Source organism: Eleutherodactylus coqui, chromosome 7 (assembly GCF_035609145.1).
Source record: "Eleutherodactylus coqui strain aEleCoq1 chromosome 7, aEleCoq1.hap1, whole genome shotgun sequence".
Lineage (NCBI taxonomy): Eukaryota > Metazoa > Chordata > Amphibia > Anura > Eleutherodactylidae > Eleutherodactylus > Eleutherodactylus coqui.
Window position 1 is genome coordinate 133,581,593 of NC_089843.1, and position 25,540 is coordinate 133,607,132.

General features: G+C 41.7%; 1 protein-coding gene across 1 annotated transcript in view; it reads left to right on the plus strand.

Annotated features, from left to right (window-relative positions):
- Positions 1–25,038, plus strand: part of MGAT4D (MGAT4 family member D) — a 112,283-nt gene extending 87,245 nt beyond the window's left edge. Inside the window, exons 8-15 of the mRNA XM_066573723.1 lie at positions 3,396–3,510; positions 8,496–8,626; positions 10,167–10,274; positions 11,117–11,310; positions 12,716–12,794; positions 15,415–15,469; positions 18,312–18,424; positions 20,013–25,038. Coding sequence (XP_066429820.1) covers positions 3,396–3,510; positions 8,496–8,626; positions 10,167–10,274; positions 11,117–11,310; positions 12,716–12,794; positions 15,415–15,469; positions 18,312–18,424; positions 20,013–20,036 — 819 coding nt within the window. The 3' untranslated portion in view covers positions 20,037–25,038. The remainder of the gene's footprint in view (positions 1–3,395; positions 3,511–8,495; positions 8,627–10,166; positions 10,275–11,116; positions 11,311–12,715; positions 12,795–15,414; positions 15,470–18,311; positions 18,425–20,012) is intronic.
- Positions 25,039–25,540: the final 502 nt, after the last annotated feature.

A 25,540-nucleotide genomic window follows, 5' to 3' on the forward strand; every position in this document is an offset into this window, starting at 1 on the left:
CTAGGCAAAGATGACACAGAAGACATTACCCCCTCTGTTAAAGGTCTTATCATGATATCTGTTCTTGAGTGGAATCACTTTCCCTTTTCAGCTTCTGGCTTGGCTTAATCAGTATGGGATTTGAAAGGATTTAGAGATTGCTGTGTCAGTTTCTACGTTTTTGGCTCACACAGTCCACCATGTCCCCAAGAGACTTTGGGCGTCTCTCAGGACTCCAGCCAAGGAGTCGAATAATGCCACAGCTGAAAGATGAGAATAAAAGCAGGCAATTCAATCCTCCATAGACAGTAGCGAAATGTGCATTTAGACCTTATCAAAGCTGGAGATAACGAAAGACGACTATTGATGCTACCATGGCATGTGAAAGAAGCCGTATTACTTTAGATCACTGACTCTGGGGACGCAAGCTGAAAACAAACAATGCAGTAGAAGTGGATTTAGTTATACTGAATATAAATTCTAAACATTGGACCAGGAAAATACTATACTTAAAGGGGATGTCTGGGTCATTAGATTTGGTGGAAGCCATTAATAGTAGATCAGTGAGTCTGACCCTCGGCACTTTCTTGCACAGCTCTGTACTTACAGTAGCAGCTATGGCTGGCATTATAGTATACTACAGCTTTGTCCCACCCAAGTGAATGGAACTAAGCTACTATATCAGGCACAGGTGCTACTAAAAATGCAGAGCTGTGCCTAGTAAAAACAGAAGGGAACGCAGTGCCAAGGCCACTTCAAAATACATATATACAGAAAGACTAAAACTGCCTGTACTCATTAGATGATCGGCTGATCCCTACAAAATCAGTGGGTTCGGTCAGCTTTTATCTAATGTATATGGGTGTGTCGTCTATGTTGGGGGAGGAGAAGGATTGGGCATGTTGGATTTCAGCATGCCTTAGGCCTCCTTCCCACGAACGGATTTCCGCCGCGTAATTCGCGGCGAAAATCCGCTGCGTTGCACGCAGCTATTAGGTTCTATTGAACCTAATAGCTCCATGCTCACGATGCGTAATTCCACTGCGGAATTACGCACCGCGATTTCTCCCGTCCTCACCCGCAGCATGCTCTATTTTCTGCGGGTGAGGACGGGCTGTACGCACTGACGGCTTCCATTGCAGTCAATGGAAGCCGTCCATTCACGCTATCTCCCGCTGTAACCAGCGGGAGATAGCGTGAAAAAACGCTTTCCCGCCCACCGCCGAGCGTCATATGACGCCAAATGACGCGGTCCGGCCGCGTCACGTGACACGGCTGGTGACGCGAGAGCGGTGGGCGGTGACGAGCGGTGACGCGGCGGTGGTGGGCGGGGAAGCGATTTCACGCTATCTCCCGCAGGTAAGTATAGGGGCTCTGGGGGGCGCCGTGACGGGCTTCACAGCGGAATATTACGCTGCGGAGCCCGTCACGCTCGTGGGAAGGAGGCCTTATCCTTTGTACGCATGGGAGATAAGCTGCTGCCAGAGAGGTCTGGCAGTGATTTATTCCTCTCTCCTACAAAAAACCCCCCAAAACATACATGTTTGGCTGACAGCTATCTAAATTCTTAGGTCTTATATGCTCTGGGTGTTTTGTTTTATAATCAGGTCACAAGCCATTTGTTATAGTAATCTAGCACGGTATTCTATATTTATATGCCTTCGTCTAGTGAAACCTCTCCATAGCTCTGACCAATGTTGAGACTAATGCCTTTTTGTTTTTTCACTTCTTGTTGGTGACAGCTTTATTTTTCTGTACAGCTGACTTTACTTGGCTTTAGCTAGTGGCAATAACATCTAAAGGCTAATAGCATTAACCTTTTTATAAAGGACAGGGTGATAGATGAAATACACTAGTGACATTTACCACACAGTAACAAATGTGTCTACAAACGTCAAGGCATACAAATATGCGGGCTGATATACAGTATTCCATATATCCCTGCTATCAAATCCACGGCCTAAATTAAACAAAGTTTCAATATATGGTAATCTCAAATGACGTCAAACTCCTTCTCCCTAAAGCATTTTCCGGATACAAGTGGACTCAAAAATCAATGTGTAGGTTTTTACTTAGAATCTGCTCCAACCACGCTATCATTATACCGTGCAACCCGTCACTTATGCTACTGGTAGAAGAGCAAATTTATGTATTGAGGGGTACTGGTGCTTAAACAGGTCTCCTAATGCACAGCACTTTACATTTCAGAGAATACATGTAAAGCCCCATTTACACACAACGATTGGCTTTGAATGAATGACTGAACATACAAAGATGAGCATACAAATGCTGAACATTTAGATTTAATCCTTTCCAATCCAATTTTGGATTCAGCGTGTTCTAAAAGGCTTTCTCTTTTTGCTGTTATACAACGGTGACATCTGCTGGCTAAAGCCAGTGTGTGTGCGTCAGAGGCTCCGACAGAGTGGCTGGCGATAGACGGTAAGAATACCCTGTCGGACGTCTACTGACATTGGAGCTGTACAAGCTTCAATCAGAATGTAGGAAGACGTCAGACAGTGGATTGGAAAGGGTTAAAGATAATCATTTGAAATCCTCTCCATTTCTCTCATTATCTAAAGTAAACACTGTATATGTTTGCTCTGGTGGGTGGGTGTTTATGCCAGGAATCTCTCTGGCCAGGAGGTTTTTAATTAGTGTGAAGAAAAGCCATTGTCTTCTGCTACATGAGTAGACAAGTAGTCATTGTGTTCAGCAGGGCAAACTATCACCCATTCCCTCAAGTCCTTTAGGGTGCCTGTCCACGGGCGTTGCTATGGAAAGCGCCGGCCTCGTGTCCATGAGCGGAGAATCCTTGCGATTATCTACTCGTGGTGGGCAATTCGCAGCAAGTCGATGTCTGGCTTTGGCTTATATTCCAGTCATGTAACAAAAAAAAGGTCAGAGTCTTCTGCAGAATGAAAAGATGGCCATCAGATAAAGCCATGACATAGCTGATACAAGGAGATGACACACAAGGCCCACAGCATAGAAATATGCCCATCTTCCTAGTTTCAATACATCAATGTCAAGAACTGACTGTTCCCTCCACTTGACAGGTGCCATTGGCACAAGATATTCACTTCACCTGTTGGTGGTTTTAATAGTAGGGCTGATCAGTGTATGTGATAATGCTAGGAGTGGCTCTGGTTATTACATAATTGTATTGACCTACCCAAGTCCAATTTTTGATGTTTCATCATTTTTAAGGGGTCAAATTCTGTAGCAGCTTGTTAAACGTTCATGAAGTACAGTCTGACAACTAGTAGCCACATTGTACTGTTTTATTATAAACCTGTCCTCGATACGTTATCTCTGCAAGTACTGTGTGCACAGCATTGCTTTGTGTCCTTTGCTTTACATTGTATTTGCTTTGGAATCACATATTTCTGATTTGACTTTCTTACTTTTATTAGTTGGAAGATGACATTATTGCCAAGCCAGACTATTTACAATCCATCAAGGACTTTGCTACCCAACAGACATCTGATGAGTGGCTTATACTCGAGTTCTCTCAGCTTGGTTTCATCGGTGAGTGTGTGATACAGCAAGCATGTTCTATTACCGTTACTCTTATAATTCACATCTAACCCGGTGTGCAAACATTTACCGTAAGAGTGTAGCTTGTCATTTCTACTTTTTACTATAGTGAAAAGTGTAATAGACTATAATTGTAGTCAGTGATTAATACATACATCCATGTTTAGGCATAAATGTATTAAGTGTAGAATAAATGGATCAACTGATAAGAATCTGAACATTTTGGGGGACAGCATATGTACTGTATTGGTCTTTTTTGAACATGTGATTCGGGATCAATTCTCTGTGATTTTCGTTTCATTTTGTACCAGTTGATAGCGCTATTGGCGCTGCCGATATGTCGTGGGTAGCCAAATTATAGAGGTATAAAAATAAATGGAATGGGAGGACTGGAATACCCAGAGAGGCTATCAAAATTGGGATTATTCACCCTGGAAAAAAGAGAGTTAAGGGGCGATCAAATAACTATGTATGGATAAATGAGTGGACAATACAAGGATCTCTCCCATGATCTGTTTATACCCAGGACTGCGACGGTAACAAGAGCGCATCAGCTACGTCTAGAAGAAAGCAGGTTTCATGACCAACACAGAAGGGGGTTCTTTACTGTAAGAGCAGTGAGACTGTGGAACTCTCTGCCTGAGAACTTAGTGACGGCAAAATCGATAGAGGAGTTTAAGAGGGGACTAGATTCCTTTCTAGAGCGGAAGGATATTACAGGATATAGACATTAGGTGATCAGCGGGTTTGTAGTTCCAGGTCTTACAGGAACTATCGGAGGTTGATTAAGGGATTATTCTGATTGCCATTATGGACTCGGGAAGGAATTTTCCCCCAAATGGGCTAATTGGCTCCTGCTTCTTGGGGTTTTTGCCTTCATCTGGATCAAGTAGAGGGTGAAAATAGGCTGAGCTAGATGGACATTGTCTTCATTCAGCCTAACATACTATGTTACTATGTATGTCACTATGAAGGATCAGACACGTGACACACTGATGGAGTTCACAAGCAGAATCCTACCTATGTTAATTTGGCAGTGATATATTATTTTGAATAGAAACAACACCCTCCAGCAGGCCAATCACAAGAATAGTTAGTTCTGCGATAACATACAACTAATCTTAACTTGTATTTGTATCAGCGTATTAGCATATAATATTAATCTATTAATTTATAACTAATCATAGCAGATGTTAACATTAACCCATGCATATGCTGTTTGCCTGTTGTCAGCAAATATTTGCGCTCAAAGCTCCCATATCATCTGGTATTTGCTTCTGGCTAGATCCAGTAAGATAGCAGTAGTGTTTATGGCTAATCTAAAGGTTACTGAGATGAGGAATGTTCACCCACACTTAAACATGTATTGCAAATGTTAGCATCTTAGTAGTTTGTAAAGTACATGATTCTCAAAGCAAACAGTCATAGTTGTCACAGACTGTGCATACGGACTGCCAGAGGTGCTTAGAAGAGGGTCTCTTTTCCCCCACCTCTCTCATTAAAGGGGTTCTCCAGCTTTGAACTATTGATGACCTATACTCCGGATAGAGCATTAGTGGTAGATCGTCTGGGGCATGCCACCCAGTACCGCTACCAATCAGCTATTTGCAGAGGTGATGTGTGCAGGAAATACACAGCTCCTTTCCCACTACAGAGGCTCGGCTTGGTAATTTAGGCAAAGTTCTGAGTGAAGTTAATGGGAATTTTGCATGCCATATCAAGCAGGGCCTCTGCAGTGGGAGCCGAGCTTTGTGCAGAAATCTGCTCTATGCACAAGCGTACCAGCTCAGCGATCAGTTGATCGGCAGGAGTCTCTGATAATGGACCCCAGCCGATCTCCTATTGATGGGCTATTCTGAAGATAGGCCAGCAGTAGTTTAACCCTTTCAAATCTAATTTGTATTCTGGTTTTCCTAGCGGGTTTACTTTTTTTCTGCTGTTATACAACGGCGCTATCTGCTGGCTAAAGCCAGTACTGCATGAGGTGACACATTTGATAGGCTCTGACAGCAGAGAGGCTGGCAATATACAGTAAGAGAACCCCGACGGGCGTCTTCCAACATCGGAGCTGTACAGCCTTAAATCATAATGTCTTTAGACGTCAGACAGTGGATTGGAGAGGGTTAAAGCTGGGTAACCACTTTAACTTCTTTCACACAAAATCTTCCATTCCGGGGTTCAGTAAGTGGAATCAGACATTAATAGGTTAAATGTAGACCAAAAGTGTATCTCCGTTTGGCATGATTTTTGTTCAGTTCTGTCATGTTTAGATGACAGAATAGCATAGTGCTTTTTGTCCTTTTTAAAGGATAGAATGACATAGTTGACTGTCATACGATGGAAGTCTTCAATACATAAAAAATAAAGCTGGCCAAGGTCACTGAAAGTGATGGTAATTATTACTGAGGTGGTTGTTCTACGTGGATCTTGTTTAGGTCATCTATGTTGCTTGTAGTATATAGTGCCTACCCTTACCTCAACTCAACTTTAGACAAGGACTCCAACTTGTCATGGAACCCATGCAATACAATGTTGCAACATGCTGGCAAAAGCCTCGACAGGCTGCAACAAAACCACTGGGTGGTCACAATAGACACATACAGGATGGAGATCTCATGACAGAGCATTGGAAAATCATGATTTTTTTTTTCAAAATTGGTCATTTCCCACCATGCATCTCAGAATCTGTTGAGCCAGGAGGAAAGGTAATGAGGCTTCTGTATGTAGTGCCCAGCATAGACTCAAGCATCTATCTAATACCTGACAACAAGCTAAACACATATCTTATGACCTTGTATTTAATTTAAGTGCTTCTGGGAACAACTCTTAGCAGATGTACCAGATTACATTATCTAATGTCATCCAAGTAACCATTTTGTTTATTGATCTAAGAAAAGCAGGATGTTAAAGGTCTAAACCAGCGTACTAGATGCATTGGGCTGTGGTTTTGGCTATTAGAAATATTGACATTGTGCAACAGAGATATGAGGTATGTTTGTCCGGTATCTACTCAATGGGCCAGTCTTGTCAATGAATGAAGTGTCAGTTACCTGCTGGAACCCAGGCAACATATATTAATCCCCAATGGGTAAAAAAAGCACATTCGGTTAGATAAGATTAAGTGTTTTAAAGGGGAAGTTCCAGAAAGTACAAAAGATGTCAATATAAATAACAACATACAGGCCTACCTTTACTAGTACTCTGTAGTGAGCGCATAAACTTTTGAACTTCAGAGACTGACTAACTAATTTCAAGTTATTTTTAATTTGATAAATTAAAACTGTAAGAAAAGGCAAGTATCCGTGAGGTCACAGTTCAAAATAGTATTTATATAGATTAGTTTTATATGAAGGGCCGCGGGGTATGTTAGCGCTATATACAAAAATATTATTGTTGTTAGTATTATAAAGCAGTAAGGCCTCATGCCCACAGCCGGGTCGGATATCGCAGCGGAATCAGACCCCGTGCCCCCCCCCCCCAGAAACCCTATACTCACCTGTCTGGATCCACCGCGAGTGTCTCGCCCGTCACGCATGCGCAGTGCAGCGCATGACGTGCCGGCGCTGGTCTTTGACACGGATTCTCGTAGTACTTCCGCAGTGCTCACGGTGGAAGTATCACAGGACAGATGGCTTCCATTGACTACAATGGAAGCTGTCCGTGCGTTTTTCCACACACAATAGAACATGCTGCAAATTAAAGTTGATGAAGGGTAAATACCCTGAAACAGCTGTCTGTGCATGGAGTCTGGCTTTGCTTTTAATTGCCTTTTAAGGTGACTTTTTTATGTCTTTATTTAGATGATGGTAATAGACATCAGAGAAGTGGTATAACCCCACATATCAATGGTGATCTTCAAAGTGCAACAAGCGCCTCAGTACTAGATTCTACTGTCATTGCAGAGACGACTTAGAATTTAAGGGCCGGCTTCACACGATCCGTTGCAAGATGCACAAATATGATCCCATTCTTTTGAATGGGATCATATGCATGTTTTCCTGCTTGGCACGTCGATGCAATGTAGGAAACAAATCGCAGCATGTTCTATCTCCCTGCGTGCTCTCACATTGCAGTGCACATTGTTTTCAATGGGGCCGGCGGCAGCATCACGGGGTCTGCCTTTGAAAACAATGGGAGAAACTCCACAATCCGCCGTGGCAGAGGATTGCTTCTTCTCCAAAGTGATGCAAGGATGTTTTGACATGAAAACTCCTCGCATCCTCTGGGAATTCACATGGTGGGAAACATGATATGGCGGTGGGATTCACGGCCCCATATCGTACTCGACAGTGTGAAGATAGCCAAAAAGTGAAGTATCTTTTTCCTGTATGGGATTTTCATGGAAATCTGGAGCAGCCCAGGTCTGTATGCTGCGGTGGTTTTCTGTTCAAGCATATGTACACTGAATACGGAACAACAAACAGCACAGTTTATAAATGACTACAGACTTGCAACAGCAAACACATTCTGCTTTTTTATAGTATGTAAATAGATGGAAATTACAAAGTCCTTTCCTGTGTAGACGATTGCAGAGGTATAGCAGAGATTCCAGCTGATTAACTTTCCTGCCCTCTGACATAAGGTCATTTCACGTTTTTTCATTATCTCTCTGATGAGATAAGCCCAAAAGAAGGACTTTGCATTATACTACCAGCTGAATTGGTGCCCGCTCATGGCCATAGGCTCACAAATTATGAAATCGCAGGTTGACCGTGCAAAGGTTCATTTTCTGTTTAATGAGACCGGCTACATTTTATCTGTTGTTTGATGAGAGTGCTGACATTTATAACGGTAACGTGGTTATTTCCGCAAACAACTACTTTTTTTAAATTTTGAATGAAAGTGATTTAACCCTATGAACACAACTTGTATCCGCTGTAGACTATGAATAATGAACTGTTTTCCAATTTTTGTTTCATTCATGCAATAATTGTCCACTGCAGCTTTATCAAATGCATTATTTTTATTTTTTTTAGGAAAGTTGTTTAAATGTAAAGATCTTGGACACGTCGCTGAGTTTTTTCTGATGTTCTACAAAGATAAACCTATCGACTGGCTCCTTGATCATTATCTGTGGGTGAAAGTGTGCAACCCTGAAAAGGATGCAGTAAGTGTTGCCTTATTTTTTTTTTTACCCCATATCCCACTATTGTATAAATAAAACATAAAAATTAAAATGAAGAACAAGTGCAATATATATGTTTCAAGCAATAAGTAAGAACTCTATGGCTTGGGTAAAATAATTCAAGGCTATAGCTCTTGTGGAAATGACATGGAACAACTACCGCTTTGCATTGCATTTCCCAACAGAGGAACGCTAAAAACAGAAAATGCATAAAAATATTGTAGCAATAAATTAACATGGGATGTCTTTCAGGCACCTAAATCCCCAACAGCCTTCTCAACAATTGTGGCTCCTGTGCTTTCACACAGGAGCTATGAACGCTCACTGAATGGAGGTGGAAAGCACTAGAGATCTCTTCCGGCTGCTCGCCTCCGTTCACTGTGAACAGGTAGTCGTTCATAGATAAATGACTGCCTGTTTACACAATCATGTTGGCTCTTTTGAGCGACTTTCAGCCCGTGTAAAAGTACCCTTAATTTCCTCCATTCCTTTGATCCTATTTTGTCTCGTATTACAATTAAAACTGAGAAATGTATAATGAAATACTATCTATTGTATGTAGGTCCGGAGTTCAGCCATGTCCCTGCTCTTCCTCCTCACTCCCCACCACTATCCAGCACAGGAGACTTAAAGGGGTTGTCCCGCGCCGAAACGGCTTTTTTTTTTTTTCAATAGGCCCCCCGTTCAGCACGAGACAAACACAAGGGATGGGTTAAAAAAAAAAAAAAGTTTAGTACTAACCCGAATCCCCGCTCTGCGGCGACTTCTTACTTACCTTACCAAGATGGCCGCCGGGATCTTCACCCACGATGCACCGCGGGTCTCTGTGCGGTCCATTGCCAATTCCAGCCTCCTGATTGGCTGGAATCGGCACACGTGACGGGGCGGAGCTACGCGATGACGCGTAGAAGGGGGCGGAGCCAGAACGCCGCTCGTGCCGAGACCCAAGAGAAGGGAGGAGACCCTCCTGCGCAAGTGCGTCTAATCGGGAGATTAGACGCTGAAATTAGACCGCACCATGGAGACGGGGACGCCAGCAACGGAGCAGGTAAGTGAATAACTTCTGTATGGCTCATATTTAATGCATGATGTATATTACAAAGTGCATTAATATGGCCATACAGAAGTGCTTACCCCCACTTGCTTTCTCGGGACAACCCCTACACTCCCAGAAGAAGCTGTAGTCCTCCATGTTCTGTTTATTTTACAAGTGACCACTCAGCCAATCCCTCGCAATAATAGCCTCATGAACGGCACATGACTACTGAAGCCAATGATTGGCTACTGCCCCCCAATTTTTTTTTCAATCCCAGAAAACCCCCTTTTGAATAAAGGGCTAGGGCAATGAGTCTTTGCTTTGGGTGAAGGAAGGCTTAGCTAGAACATCTCTGGAACTGTGAGACAATTCTAGGTTAGCATTTTGGGGCTTAGATTGCTAAAAACAAAAATAATTAATGCCCTTATTAAAATATCTGAATGTATTGTATAGTATTAAGCACTTCAAATTTCTTATTCTTTACAGAAACACTGCGACCGACAAAAGTCCAACTTGCGGATTCGGTATCGTCCATCTCTTTTCCAGCATGTTGGGACACATTCTTCATTGGCTGGAAAAATACAGAATCTTAAGGCATGATTGTTTTACTTGAAATTTCAGTAAAGGTTTGGGTAGAAGACTGGACTATCCCTTTGAATATGTTATGATGTGTACGCTTATCTTCTTGGCAAGGCTTTAGATGCATTTTAGTGCACTATTTTGTTAGTGACTTGCCATTTGATTTGGTCATGTGCTTAAGAATAAAATAATACAGTTCTAATAAGCCAGGATATGCTGGTAAAAGACATTAAGTGCTTACAAATGCAAGAAATGTTTTCTTTGCTTATTTTACATTAATTAAACTGATGTATTAATGCCCAGTTAGACGCAACGATTCTCGCTAAAAATTCGCTTAAAGCCATCTTTTGAGCAATAACCGTTGCGTCCGAATGCACGGACATCGTGCTGTTTTCATGCACTATTCATTCATCACTCAATTCTAGTTTTCTAGAATTGAGCGATGAACTCTTATCAACGGTGCAGGCTGTTATCACAGTCAGCAGCCCTGATCAGGTTTTTTTAGCTAGTGTTCCGCTGGTAGTTCACAGTGGGACGTGAGCTGTAAGCACGGAGAACAATGCAGCTGTTTGCTTATGCAAAACAGTTGTATTGTTCGCTGAGTGATAACGGCCGTGTCCCGCTCTGCCTGCATAGCTCTTCAGTAGCTGAGTAGCTACTTAATAGTTTATGCAAAGATGATCACTCAAAATTGTCACTCAAACTGTCGTTTGAGCGATTTTTGAGCAATCCTCTTTCAGAGTAAATGGGGTCTTATATAGTTGGTGGGTTGATTACATTCATAATGTGCTGTGTATTGTAATGTTTATCTGCTTGCATTGAATTGCTAGTTTTCACTGTATGTTTTGTACTGGTAGGATAAAGACTTTGACAAGAAGGTGTTACACAAGGCTCATCTGAATCCAGCTGCTAAACTCAGCACCAGCCTGAAAGTGTACCAACAGTACAGCCTGGAGAAAGCCTACATGGGGGAGGAGTGTTTCTGGTCCTTCTCTCCTGCTGCTGGGGATTATATCCTGTTTGAGTTTGAGGAAAATTTGCAACTAGCGGGGTAAGTTTGGTTTGTAGTTGTCTGATACAACTCACATCTTGCTATAATTTCCTAAAATAAGTTTTTATGTTTTTTTTTTTTGTTTTTTTAAAAAAATTTTTGCATACATAGTTAAAATAATTGGGTAGAGAAGTCATATATAGTATATGGTAAAATTCATTATACAAGCCCTGCAGAAGTGTATCCTTCACCCACATGTAGATTGATGATACCTGCAACTTTTTGGTGGATTATGCCCATGGGAAACCTTTGTATGTTTCCTGTCCATAAAGCTCAACCTGTATCAACAGTTGTGCAGGAAAGTCATGTAAACACTTCTATGCAGCAGCTCTATCCAATATCAGCGCTTGGAGACTGAATTGTCACAACAGAGCGTGGATAAAGTTCTGGATATATGGAAAGCTCTCATTTATTTGGGCGCTGTCTGCAACAATACCAGACTCCAATAATGGAAACCCCATAACAATATTTGTGTTCTGCCATTTTTGAAGAAAAAAAGTGGGTAGAATTTGGGGATATTCCCAATGTAACACCTCGACTTTAATAGTTCTACCCTGTATCTACAGAAGAGCCAAGGAAAGGCCACACAAATAAAGAAACCTATAAGAATTCACTAGCAGACTGAGTTGTCTGCAAAACAGGTTTATTTACTGATTTCAGCATTGGATATTCATTACAAATATAATAATCCATTTACTAGATGGTGAATATCTGAACCACATAAAGTCCAAGCTAAAAAAGGATTTTATCCTGCATGACAAAGCCCCCCCCCCCCCTCAGGCTTTGTGGATCTAGTAGGTGAAAATCCAGATTATATACTCATGCTGTTTGTATAAGAAAAGTGGCTTTAATGTAAGACAATGGCACAGCTGAGAGTGTTGGTTTTGATGCACAAGGGCTTTCATTGAAGGAAGAAGAAATGTTCACGTTGGAAAATGTCATGGAATATTAGTTGAACCAGATTGCTTTTTAGCAGCGGGATCCCGTGAATATTGCTTTATCGTCATATCAGTAGGTTTGTGTATAGACAGCAGTCATACCTGGGCTGAGTTGCTTGCATGCAATATACATTAGGGAATTATGTAGGTGGTCTATGAAGAGTTTCTGCTATAATTGCATACTACTTCCATGTATATCTCCAGTGTAAAGCATATGATGATATGTTCATAGAAAACCGCTAGCATTTTATTTGCAGTGGAGCAGACAAAGTCTCTGTTTAATATGTTAAATTAGGACATGTCAATGTTTCACGGATTTATCATGCGTATCTCTTTTTTATTGAAGTGCATCGTGTAAAGCAATCATTGTATCATGGTTATATAAGGCCAACACCCCACTGTATCCTGAGATTGGATGTTTTTAGTGGGCGTCTGAAAAAGACTAATCCTAATTTTGTTTTCATCAGTTACTTGTTCAGGAGCGGAAACATTGAGCACCCGGGTGACAAGCTCTTTAACACTACTGTTCAGGTTTTACCTGCAGAGGTTAGTAGCATTAGATTTTATGCATGAACACGTTACTTACAAAACCCCTCATTGTAGGATACTTTAAGACTTCACTTTTAATTATTTGTATAAAAAAATTGTATAGAAAAAATGATTATATTAAACTACAGGGTCTATCATTGCCCAAGTGTTTCACTCTATCTAATCGGAGTACCCACCCTGAAAAGAATGACCCCTGATCCTGTGGCTGTTCCTATTAACCTCTATCGCTAATGTGGGAAAGGAATTTTTAGAAATTCCAAATAGACCAGGGGAAAGAAGACAATCCAACCTGACGTACGGACATCCACAAAAATCTCTCTCTCTTAGTCCCAATGATAAAATAATGGACTCAAGAGTTTGGATCTAGCCACACAAAAGGGCCTTAAATTCAAGGTATTGTGTCATGCTTATGTCCTATAATAAAAACATCCACATTCCTAGTATGTAGTACACAAAACCTTAACCCCTTAAGGACCAGGCTGTTTTGTACCTTAAGGACCAGACACTTGTTAGGGATTTTACCCATGTGGCGGTTTTACTGCCCTATTTTTTTCCTTTAGCTACCAAAATTCTTTTTGCTGTGTTTTTTTCCCCGCAACATATACTAAAATAAAGTACAGTAACGGATTCATCATTTTGTTACGGACGTTTTGATATATAGTATGTATGGTTTTGGATTACTGGGTGCTTATAGCAACGTTTTAGGTTGGCGTTGGTTTTGGGTTATTTTCTTATGTATATATTGTTGTATTCTGTAATTTTGTTTTACTGATGTATGTAATTATGTTTTTTACTATCTATGTCCCCCATGATGTCATGTAAGACCTCTGGGGGACATTCACATGTTTTTATTTTTTTTAATTTTTTTTAATTTGACACTTTTCCACTGTAGGTGGGGCATCCATAGGAGCCCCAGTTACAGGGGAAAACAACCCCTATAGTGACATTAGTCACTGGCACAGCTGATCAGGGTCTAGTATGACACTCCAGCTCTGCTGTAGCAGGGAACCTGGCGGTCACATGACCCCCCCCCCCCCCCCCCCCCCGACTCCCGCCGTGAAAGTTACACTTTACTTTCTAGTACACAGTGCTCATTGAGCGCTGTGTACTCGGGGAAGCAGAAGGCTGAAAGGGTTAAAAACCCCTCCTGCCTTCTCCTCCAGGTTATTAGCTGTCACTAACAGCTGATAACCCGTCCTGCCTCTGATTGATTGCAGATCCAGGAGGCTTAAAGCGCTGCCATAATTTTACATACGGCTAAGTTTTAATCCCAGGACCAGGTGCCATAAATTTACAGTGCCTGGTCCTAAACGGGTTAAATGAGGGGATACATGTGTTATACTTTAAAAACCATCCCCTTATTCTTGCTATATAGTGAACAAAGATTTTAACAGTTTCAAATTTTCTGACACATTTTCCTTGTAGATAACACTACAGGAATGGTATTCCTCATTCACCTATATTTATATTTAAGAACCATTCCATGCAAAACTGATTCACTGTGTTGTGCCTAGTGCGGGGCCTGAGGGACGGTGCATGACCTAGGGATTCAAGGTACGTCAACGAGAGAGTCCCAGTGTCAGGCTTGGGACAATGCAGTGTATCACTTTTGCCTGGAGTGTTCCATTTAAGCACTCATGCCGTACAAAACCACTCTCTATATTAAAGCGGTATTACCACTACAGTACGTTATTGACGGGGGTCTGAACACTGGGACCTGCACAGACCCCAAGAATGCAGCACTGAGGAAAAATTGACCCAGGTGAATGTGCTGGATACAATACTCCATCTCCCTTATTTGATACAATACTGTCATACAACCAAGTTGCCATGAGGCAGTGAAAATCGTCTATTTTGCTCCATTTCCCCTAAAGCTTCTCTTTTAATATATTTGAGCCTCTGTTCTATTCACTTCAGTGGGACCGCTGAAGATAGACAAGTTCAGGTGTTCTGCTATCTCTGATGGTCCCATTGAAGTGAATAGAGCGGAGGCATAATTACACGTCTCCCATTACCCAAACTTCGGGATGTGCCAGGGCTACATTCTGTGGATTGGCATGAGTCCCAGAGGTCGGACCCCACTGATCAACAAGTCATCCCTTATCCTTGTGGTGGGAATACCCTCTTAATGATATTTTGATGTAAATCGACTGCCTACACATACTGGAGGAAGATCAGATCCAAGGTAAATTAAAGTTTCCTTTTCATGTATAAGGCTCATTTTTAGATTTAGATAAGCCTGAGTCTGCTTCCTGTGACCAAGCATTGTGCTATCTAGTCTAATTAATGACACACTTTGCCAGGATATCTAACAAGGGTGCAGTACATACTGTCCCCTGCTTTCGTTCCCATTTACTTGCGTTATGATCTCATATTGAGTGTTTCTTATGCAACCTGTGGTGCTCCAGGTGAGGTAAAGCTTCAAGAACCAGCATGTTCTCCATGTAGATAACCGGACTTGCCAGACCTGTTGTTCCCTTACAACAGAAGAGCACAAATATTATGGCCCACTAATTATGGCTTTACTAATTAGGTCGTGCAATAAAAGCTATTACTGAACTAGACACGTCTGTTACACGTGCTGTTGTGCTTATTTGGATTTTTTTTTCTTTCTTAGAAAGTTAGTAACGTGCCGCAGACGCTAATAGATGAAGATGGATTCATACAAATAGGTAAATGAGTTGGGGTTTTATTGCATGCAACAGCAGGCAGCAATGCTGAGATGCTGGGGTGTACATTGCATGGAGCCGCCTCCAGGACTGGTGGAGGTTCATAGAGAATGGGGAGCTGAGTCGTTCCACATTTATCAAGCATATTAGACAGTCTGTACAACAATGGCTGTAACATTGTGTGCCAAAGTACACAAAGCAAACTAAATCAACCAATAGGTGATGTAAACTTACACAAGTGTCTGAAGATGCAGCAAATCTATCATCCACTATGAACCGCTGCACTAAATATGGCGCATCTTTAGATAGTCTAGTCTTGAGTTTATACTAACTATTAGACAGAAAGTGCATCTTCCCCATTGTATCCTAGCTTTGTTTTCTAAAGGCTGGTTTACACGGGCCGATGATCGCTCAAACGACAGTTTGAGTGACAGCTTTGAGCGATCATTTTGCATAAACTATTAAGTAGCTACTCAGCTACTTAAGTACCAATTAGGTGTACAAATGAAGCCTTCCCTGAATGCAGGTAATAGCCGGAGGGCTATTATCTGCGCTCAGATCCTTTGTTCTCCACGGGAAACAATGCTATCAGCACTCCCCGTGGAGACCTTCTGATTAGAGTGAACAATGGGCGCACATTTACACGCACCGATTGTCGGTAAATCCATTGCCGATTAGCGATTTAATTTATTTTTTTTAAGCGCTCATCGGCTGGTGTAAATGGCCCTTTAGGCAGGTCTCTCAGACAATCTGCGTATTCCGCACACATTGAAACAATAGAACATTCACATATCCACTCAGATGAGCAGACAGTAATTGTGATTTCCGCGAGCGGATTTAAAATCGCAGCATGTTCTATTTTTGTGCGGAATCCACATGTAAGGCTTCCGTTGAATACATTGACATTGCCGATAGTCAGCGGGTTCCCACGTTGTCGCCTACTGATGGCACAGGAAAAGCATATATTTAAAAGAAAATCTGTACTGTGCGTGACCGACGGCGAGCATCCGCGGTGATCCACAAAACAGAATAGCGAAAGTACGCAGAGTCGCTGGCCGGGGTCAGAGCCTCATTCTGCTGCGGGCTCACGCATACGGAATCCAGATCGCCCATGTGAGACCGGCCTCAACCTTATTTTCTAGTTGTTCCCACTTACATACATTGTGATATGTTATGTCACTTCCTAAGACAATTGTGTTTGCAACATGATGCACTACAGATTTGTCCCTCCTTCCTGTAATAATCCGTGCCATACCCCTTCCTCACACTACTGACTGCCTTCTAGGCTTCTCTTGACTACACTATTATATCCTATAGAAAAATACAGAAATTAATAGAGGCCATGCCAAACAGAGACTCCTTTATCTCGTTAACCCTTTCTAATCCAAGTTCCCTGCCACCCGCACACTTCCCAGCTCTTATTTATTTTGGGTGGAAAAGCGAGTTTTGGTTTCCTTGGAATAACTCAACAGTAACACATAAAAATGAAGTGTCATGATTTTATTAGCAGTTTTTTGAAAATGAAACATGAGTTATGAGTGTTTTCACATCAGGAAAATCATGTGTAATAGCCCTGTAAATATATGTATATTGATATTACATACATTTATATAGTAAGACTATTCATTTCTAACTTCTCTAATGCTATGTATCTTATCTATCCATCTTATCTTATCTATCTCTGTAATAGTGCCATACAATGTGTATAGCATATGTTTTTAATGCTTTGCAGGACAGAGCTCTAAGGTCGGGGCTCTGTCCTGCATACTGTAATATACATATGCAGAACAGCCTCCGATGTTGGAGAGCTGTCCTGCATAGTCTTAGAAACATGTATCGGAGCTATACAGAGAAATCTCAATGTCGGGTGAGGTTTAACGCTGGATTGGAAAGGGTTGAAGTCAATAGTCCTTATAGGAGTTCCTTATGAATACCTTTTTTGAGTATTCAAACAGAAACACTGGATAAAAAAGCTGAATTTAGAGCTTAAATCCAGTTTGAACCTACCCCAACACTTGGGGTTTGTGGCGAATTTCATTGTGATGCATTTTTATACCACGTGCTTCTTCTGTCCCGCTGAAGGGGCCGCTCCGGCGTGCTCGCGCTGCACAGGTCGTCTGCGCATGCGCAGAAGACCTCTGCAGCGCGAGCACGCCGGAGCGGGACAGAAGAGGGCAGACAGCGCAAGCTCGTCTAATCCAGGCAGAAGAAGGCTTCAGTCGGCGCCATGGAGACGGGGACGCCAACACCGGAGGGGGTAAGTATATAACTTCTGTATGGTCAATATTTAATGCACAATGTATATTACAAAGTGCATTAATATGGCCATACAGAAGTGCTGAACCCCACTTGCTTTCGCGGGACAACCCCCTTTAATGAGTAAACACTGATGGCGTTCTGTAAACGACACTTTTTTTAAATAGTCATTCCTTCCTGCAAAATAACGTACTTGTACGCCATGTTAATCAATGTGAGCACAGCATATTTGCCAGCACAATCAACAACATGTGGTTGACTGAGAAAACTCCGATCACATAGATTGCTTATATAGAGGTAATGTTTTCATGCCATTATGAAGCATTCTATAGAACAGCATCTTCCAGTTACCTGAGACAACCAGCAATAGACATGGAAAGCTTCCCAGGTTTTCTGACAATCTAAAGGCATTTGCAATGATTCCCACACCTCATAACTAGCAGAGATTGCCATGTGTTTCAGGTAGTATTCTACAGCTTTGCTCATAATTCATTTTATTGCATACCGAATAATGGACCGTTTGACATTTCAAATATGGCTTTTCCCAATATTTTGCCCATTTTTACATATATGCTTTTGTTTCACACAGACAAGTTCCAGAATGGCATTGCTGAAGGAGAAATCAGTAGCGCTCTAGGGAAAATCAAAGCCATCCGTTTAAAGATTCTCACCGAGTCCCCTGTCTGGGCGCTGATAAGTGAGGTGAGGTCTCTGGTGAAGGACGTGTTATGTGATCTGCCTTCTGCATCCTTGTAATGTGGAGCAGAATTACCGAGTGTGGGAGTCTTTTGATAGAAAACTAAAAAGTTAAAGGGATTGTTTGAGTTGTAAGAACTCTGGACAACCCCTTCCTCATGCATCAATATAACAAATCATGATCTACTCGCTGCTCCCGCTGTGTCCCACACCGGTGCCTGGTCCCCCGTTCCAGTCTCTGTTGACAACTGCAGTCCGGCCCGGTTTACGGGATGTCACGGAGGCTGCAGCTAGCGATCACTGAGCTCTGTTATTGGCTGCAGCCCCTGTGACGTCACACAAATCAGGTGGGATTGCAGCTGTAAACGGAGACCGGATCGGGGGAACACAGCGGGAACAGGTGAGGTGAGTAGATCACTTTTTGTTGTTTCAATGTACAGGGAAGGGGTTGTCTAGAGTTCTTTCAGCTTGGACAACCCCTTTAAGCTAATAAAAGAACCCCGGAAATACACAATGCCAGGAAGGATTCAAAAGGCATTCATTGACGTTTATGTGCCTTCTATAACTTGTAGCATCCCATTCTGGACAACAAGCCTTATAACGTGTCCTGAAACCTTATTCCTAGTCCATTCTTAAAGGGAGCCTATTATTACATTTATTTACACTAAGGCCGGCCTCACACCAGCGTATGCATAAGACGCTATTGAATTACGCTGGTGAGTGCCTGCCCTTGTGTATTTTTATTGGGAGTCAAAGGCCAGTTAGATAAAGAACTAGCTAAATTACACAACCTCTCTTAGTATATGCGCTCCTTACTGGTGAATGTGCGTTCCGTCACCTAGTTATTAGCTGTATTGGTACATAGAATAACTATACTTTAAGCTGATAAAGATCTCTTAGGTCTGTGCACTCAAGGGAGATAACCAGGCATTCAGTTTCCGCCCTATGGCATTGCCAATTTTCTGCAGCTTAGAAAAACTCGGGTCATAAGTGGAAGAATGACCTCTTAGGACCTAGATGTGCCGCCTTTTGTTGACGGCTATATATTTTGAGGTGTTCTAATCCACCGTGTTGCATCAGTTGTATGCGATTAATATGCACGCATATTTCTATAATCTAGGTGCAATTGTTGCTTCTGGTAAGAATTGGATTTCTTGGCTAACTGGGATTAATAAAAGCATATGGAATTCTGATCAGTCAGCAGTCTGGTCTTTATAGCGAGAAGAAACCATTATTGTCAGACTGCTTGTTTCGGGTGCCGGCGCGGGGGAGCGGTGAGTTGCGGCAGTAAGCAGGGGGGAGGGGGGGAGAGAGGGATAGAGAGATCTCCCCTCCGTTCCTCCCCGCAGCTCCCTGCCCGCCGCCGGCACCCGAACCTTTTCTCTCGAGCGGGCAGGTACTCGCTAAGGGCAATGCTTGCTCGAGCAATTGCCTTTAGCGAGTATGCTCGCTCATCACTACTAGTAACAAGAATGGCCAAATGTTTTATACACATACTAATATATTAGATTGTCAAAGTAGGATGACCTTTTTATATCCATAAATTGGAAGTGTAACCAGTGCTAACCTATCCATACTTTACTTTTCACTTTAGATCTTCATCAAGCTGAAAAAATAGTTTGGTGTCTTTTTTTTTTTTTTTTTAAATTAAGACTGATGCCTTAAACATTTGGAAAGCCTGCCCTCTGCTGGTGGAAAGATGGATTACTCAGAAGACTCTTGCATCTCTGAATATATGACGAAAACCCATAAGGATAGATGCCCTTCTATTTTTTATGCTGAGGATAGTTATTTATAATTTAATATTGTGTTCCTTTTTTTGTTAAAAAGACGTTTTTAATAGTTTCAAGCTTGGATTTATTTTCAGTTCAACATCACTATCGATGTAAGAAAACAATATGCACATACCAAAGGATGCGACCAAAAGACTTCAATAATATCGGACCTCTCCATGTTTCTTTTTCTTAGTTTATAATTTTAGACTTATTTAAAAAAAAAAAAGCAAAAAATAACAAAAAAATGAAAACACGGTACTGAACACTGAAAAACATTCCTGGAGCTGCTGTTCTCTTCCTAAAAGCTCCGTAACACAGCTGGTTGTGTACTAATACCTGGTGTATGTGTCTGGGATAAAGAGGGGGATGATAAGGGTACTTTATGTAGAAGTTGGAATTGCGTGTTCTAATTTTCTTCTTCTAGTAGTTGTTTAATGTATGTGGTGCTTTGTGCAATATACTAGTTACAAGCCTTCCTAAAAGAAGGTCGGCTTATAATATCTTTTGCTTCTCATGTTTTTTTTTGCCAATTTTGAACTACATTGTTATTTTTTCACCGTACATGTCTAGAGCTATAGTTATAACTCTGCTGGGATCCTTTTATATGGGCAATACATTGCAGGGACCTAAGGTGCTTTTAGACAGAACGATTCGTACAAATGAATGAAAGTGAACGATAATCCTTCGGTCGTTGGTTCACATTTAGAACAATCGTTCACGTTTCGTTCACTGTCCATTTTATGCAGTCATGAAAATCCGCTTTGGCTCGCTCACTTATCGTTTGCATTAAACCGCGCTTGTTCAGTCCTTCACATACACTTATGCAGCAAATGTGAAAGACTGAGCGATTCTGAAAAATGTCTCGTATCTGCCTACTTAAACAGAGTGCACGAGCCGCCGAGCTAGTGATCATGTCACTCATTAGTTCCAAACTAGTCACCACTCTTTAGGTGGAATTCTGCCCAATTTCAATAATGTCATACTTGAAACAAAAAGCATTTTGATAATTTTCTGACAAGTTTTGCCACAATACAGTTTTTCCACATGGAAAACTTTTACTTCCTATACAATAGCTATTCTAGAACATCATTTCTTAGAACTCGGCATTATACCATTTCTCTGCTATTCCTCCTGGAGATGTATGAATGAAGTGACAACCAAGTGTTACTGTTCTTCTTGTCAATAGGATGTATCTTTATACAGTCTGACATTGTTCATTCAGTGCTGACACTGTCACATTGTGTAGGGACACTCCCTACTAGCAAAAGGAATGGTATCGCTGTCGATTCATTCACAGATTTCCAGGAAGTATAAGGCCGCCATCACACGGGCCGGCATTTACAATCTCCTTCACATACTGTGGAAAATGTAGACAGCAGATACATGAAGGCAACCCAACAGAGGAGCAGCATAATGCAGAGCTATGAGAAGAGTATCCCAAAATATTTAATGGGGAAGACCAGGATTAAAAATGTCAGTTGCTCTTTAACAATCTTTTTATATCTATGGTCTCCTGCATACAATTAGAGCTAAATGGTTAGACAACGTGTCTGATAGTGGAATGGTTAGAACGGTGAATGGTGAAAACATAAAATAACTTGAAATCAGCAAAAAAATGGAAAAACAGCTTCATCTAAAAATGTAAACTGTAAAGCAGAATTGCTCTTTAAATTGTGACGCACAGATCTGCAGATGGTCCAGATGCCACTCGGCACCATGATCATTGACATACCGCTATTTCATAATCGGATGATAGTCTGTCCAGATGCAATATAAGCTAATTGGTGCGAATTTGTCTGCATTTTTTCTTGTGGCTCTAATGCACGATTTAACCCTTGTATTTCAAGGGTTAACTTTTTCAGTAAAAATCCGCAGCATGAATAGACCTGTTACTGGTTTGGAATCCACAACTTTCTTCAAAAATCCTGCCGATTTGTTGCAGAAATCTTTTGCACATTGTGAAGGAGATTTTGTAAATCTCCATTGTAAATGTTGTGGGACTTTCACAGCGGTTCCACCAACGGAAATTCGGCAGCATTCCTGGCCTCTGTAAAGGAAGGCTTCACAAAGCAATAATTTTGATTACTATCTATATTTACACGCCCTGAGAAATGTTATATTTTTAGGGCTTAAACAGACGAAAATGTTTGCGCACGTGGAACTCGCGCCTGTAAAACATGATGAAGCAAACACATTGATTTCAATAGGTTTATTCTCAATTCCTGCGCGCGAGAAAAGCTTACCTTTCTGCGTTTTACACAGTAAGCTGCCATAGAAGTCTATGGCAGATTTAAAAAACACAAGGGGAAGGGTGTGACACTTCGGACAACACAGGGAAAAGATGACAGCCGGCCCTTATTAGGTTTTAAAAAGCCATTTTATTCCACGGAAAGGGAGTATCAAGCGCGTGCGAACTGGCATTAGGAGCATAACCTTTACAGTCCTATTGGCTGACACGCATGTATCGGCCATCTCTTCGTTCATGTACAAATATTCTCATGGATTTTCTGCAGTGGAACGGCCTGTAGAAAGTCGGCCGTCTTTTACAGTACAAGCATTGTGGATGAGATTTCAGGAAAGCACATTCCCATGATGCAGAAAATCTGCAATGTAAATTGACCATATTTTCAAATTCACGGCATGTCAATTTATCCTACAGCTCCACCGCTACACATGAGAGGCTGAAATCTGCGGTGAAGTTTAAATTCTATCCTCTTTGCATGTACCTCTGCCTCAGTAATGCAGCATGTGCGGCCATATATTAAATTGTGTGGCATTGCCCTTTTTTGGAGATTCTTGAACAGAGCATTTGAAATACTAGAACTTCCCGGCTATCCTGGTTTCATGAGCCAGGCTGAAACACAAAATCACAAGTTACAAAGGAAAGTACCATCCAGACCACATTACACCTACCTCTTAAGTGAATAGCAGCAGTTCTGTTAGAGTGGCTGCATTTCTCACAAAATGTCAAAAGTTTTGATCAGTGGATTGCAAGTGCTGAGAACCCTGTTGATCACTAGAATGAAGGGGCTGCAGCTCTTCCCCGAGCGCTGTGCCTCTTCGGCTGTTTTAGCTGTTTATTAGCCCCTCTCAACAGCTGAAGATGCCCCATAGGGGTCTACAGAAAGCTTCTATAGAGCTCTATGTGTCATGTCTTCAGCTGCAAGGAGCAGCAAAACCAGCGAAAGGGTGAGCGCTGCAGCTCCTTCATTCTAATGGGGGTCTCAGCAGTGGGACCCCCACTGATCAATACTTTAGATGTGTCTGTATGAGAAGTTTGTGAAAAGTACAGCCACTCTTTAAGCGTGTCTGACCAATTTCAACAATGTGTCATACTGCATTGCATATAGGGCGTTTTGATTTCTATGCTACTTTTGTATTACTTTTCTGTGTTGATACTTGTTAATGCAGCACAGTTTGATGAAGGTGTTTTTTCTTCCTTTTCAAAACAAGTAGAGGATCTTAAACAGAAGGAATAATCTAAAGGAAACCTTAAAGACAATCCTTCTCTTGCTTAATCCAATCCTGGTTTTGGCTACTAAAAAAAATATCAGAACGGAACTGTGTGAACAAGGCCTTGTAGTGATAGAGAAAAGCCTTCTTTAGACCGTGCCTTATATAAAACATATCTGACGCATAGCCTGCATACTAACAATATAACATTTGATGTGCAATATCATTGAAATCCTATACCGACAATGTTTCTTCTAACATACATGTGTGCATATATGATGTATATATCGCATCTTTGTCGCAATGGCCATATCACTGTGTAATGGTGAAAAGCATAGTCAGAAGGCTTGTAATCAGTCTTTGCCTTTTTACTTTTTACCAGGTTTTTGTGCCTTCTTGGGTCAATGATTTTCTAACATCTTGGTGATTTGAATTCCTTTACTGTGATTCCTCTGTAATTACTGTATGTCCTACTGAAATCAATATGAAAAAATGCTCAAACACAATGCTGGAACATGGAAGGGTATTAGGCCGGTTTCACATCCGCATCGGAACCTTTGGCTGCAGGTTCTGTCGCAGATAAGGCTGCACATACCGGAAGAAAAAGGGCTATATGCAGCACTTTTTCGTCTGTCCCAAAACTTGGCAGAAAGTGGCAGACCCCATTATAGTCAACGGGGTCTGCCCAGCGCTGTTCGGCTCCGCTCAGAGATGGAACTGTTTGGCTGCGGGGATTCCTATGAATGGAGCAGGAAAGCGGAATCCCCAGCCCAAGTGTGAAACCAGTCTAACCTGCAGACAGATGCTTTTCGCATTTGGAAATCTGTTGTCAAATGTCCTCCATATGCTGAATTCAAGAGCCCGTGTAAGCTCAGGGACCAGAGGAAGCTGGACTGTAGGCAGGACTTCACATTTTTCCTTTAAGTGAGGGTGCAAATGTTGCCAGGTATGCAAAACTATATGCCAATAGACTGACAGCTACAGAAATCGCAGTTTTGAAGGGCTACAAATAGACACTGCTGGACTAGTGATAGTTTTTACACCAAAGAAATACATCCATGTCTCCAAGAATCACAACAAATGTCTGAAATGTTTCCATCTTTCCTAGCTAATTTCATTTATTCCAAACTAATGTGTCAAGTTGTATTTCTGTTTAGTGCCATTCAGTAATCCGTGTAGATGACTACATTGTACTTTTCTGTCTATGGCTGCACACAATACGGTTGCTGAATGTTTTATAGAATTGTCTGGTTGATTCTCCCCCCTGACCTTCAGAGATGTCTTTGTCTTCCTGATTTGTTGCACTTCATAATATGACTACTACCATACTGAAAGAATGTTTTTGCTCAGGATGAGCCCGGTAAGCCTTAAATAAAGTATGTTTTATGTATCCGTCTGATTCCATTTTTATTCCTATGTGATTGTAATGAAGTGAGACTCTATCTTTGTATTAGAAGACCTTACTCACACGAATGTAGCATATCACGGTCGCATATTCCCTACGTATTTCAGCTGTTTTGTGCACGTTAATCCCTTCAGTGAAGTAGCGATCCTCTGGCGCAGCTGACAGCCGCTCCATTTTCAATTGGAAACATGGCATTGCATGCACCTTGCAGGTCATGCAATGCTTTTGCTGACCCCATTGAAAACAATGAGTGATGTATTCTGAGGGAACGTCCAAAGATAGGACATGCCGCGAAAAAATCACTCATGTATATGACCCCATTCAAAAGAATGAGGTTCATATTCATGAGGTTTGTGCGTCTCGCAACGCACAAATTTCACGTGATTTTTTCGGCCGTGTGAAAGCTCCCTAGCTTTCTTTCTTTTTTTTTTTTTTCCTGGTGACGCTACTATATGAGGACTTGTTTTTTGCAGGATAAGGGCTCATTGA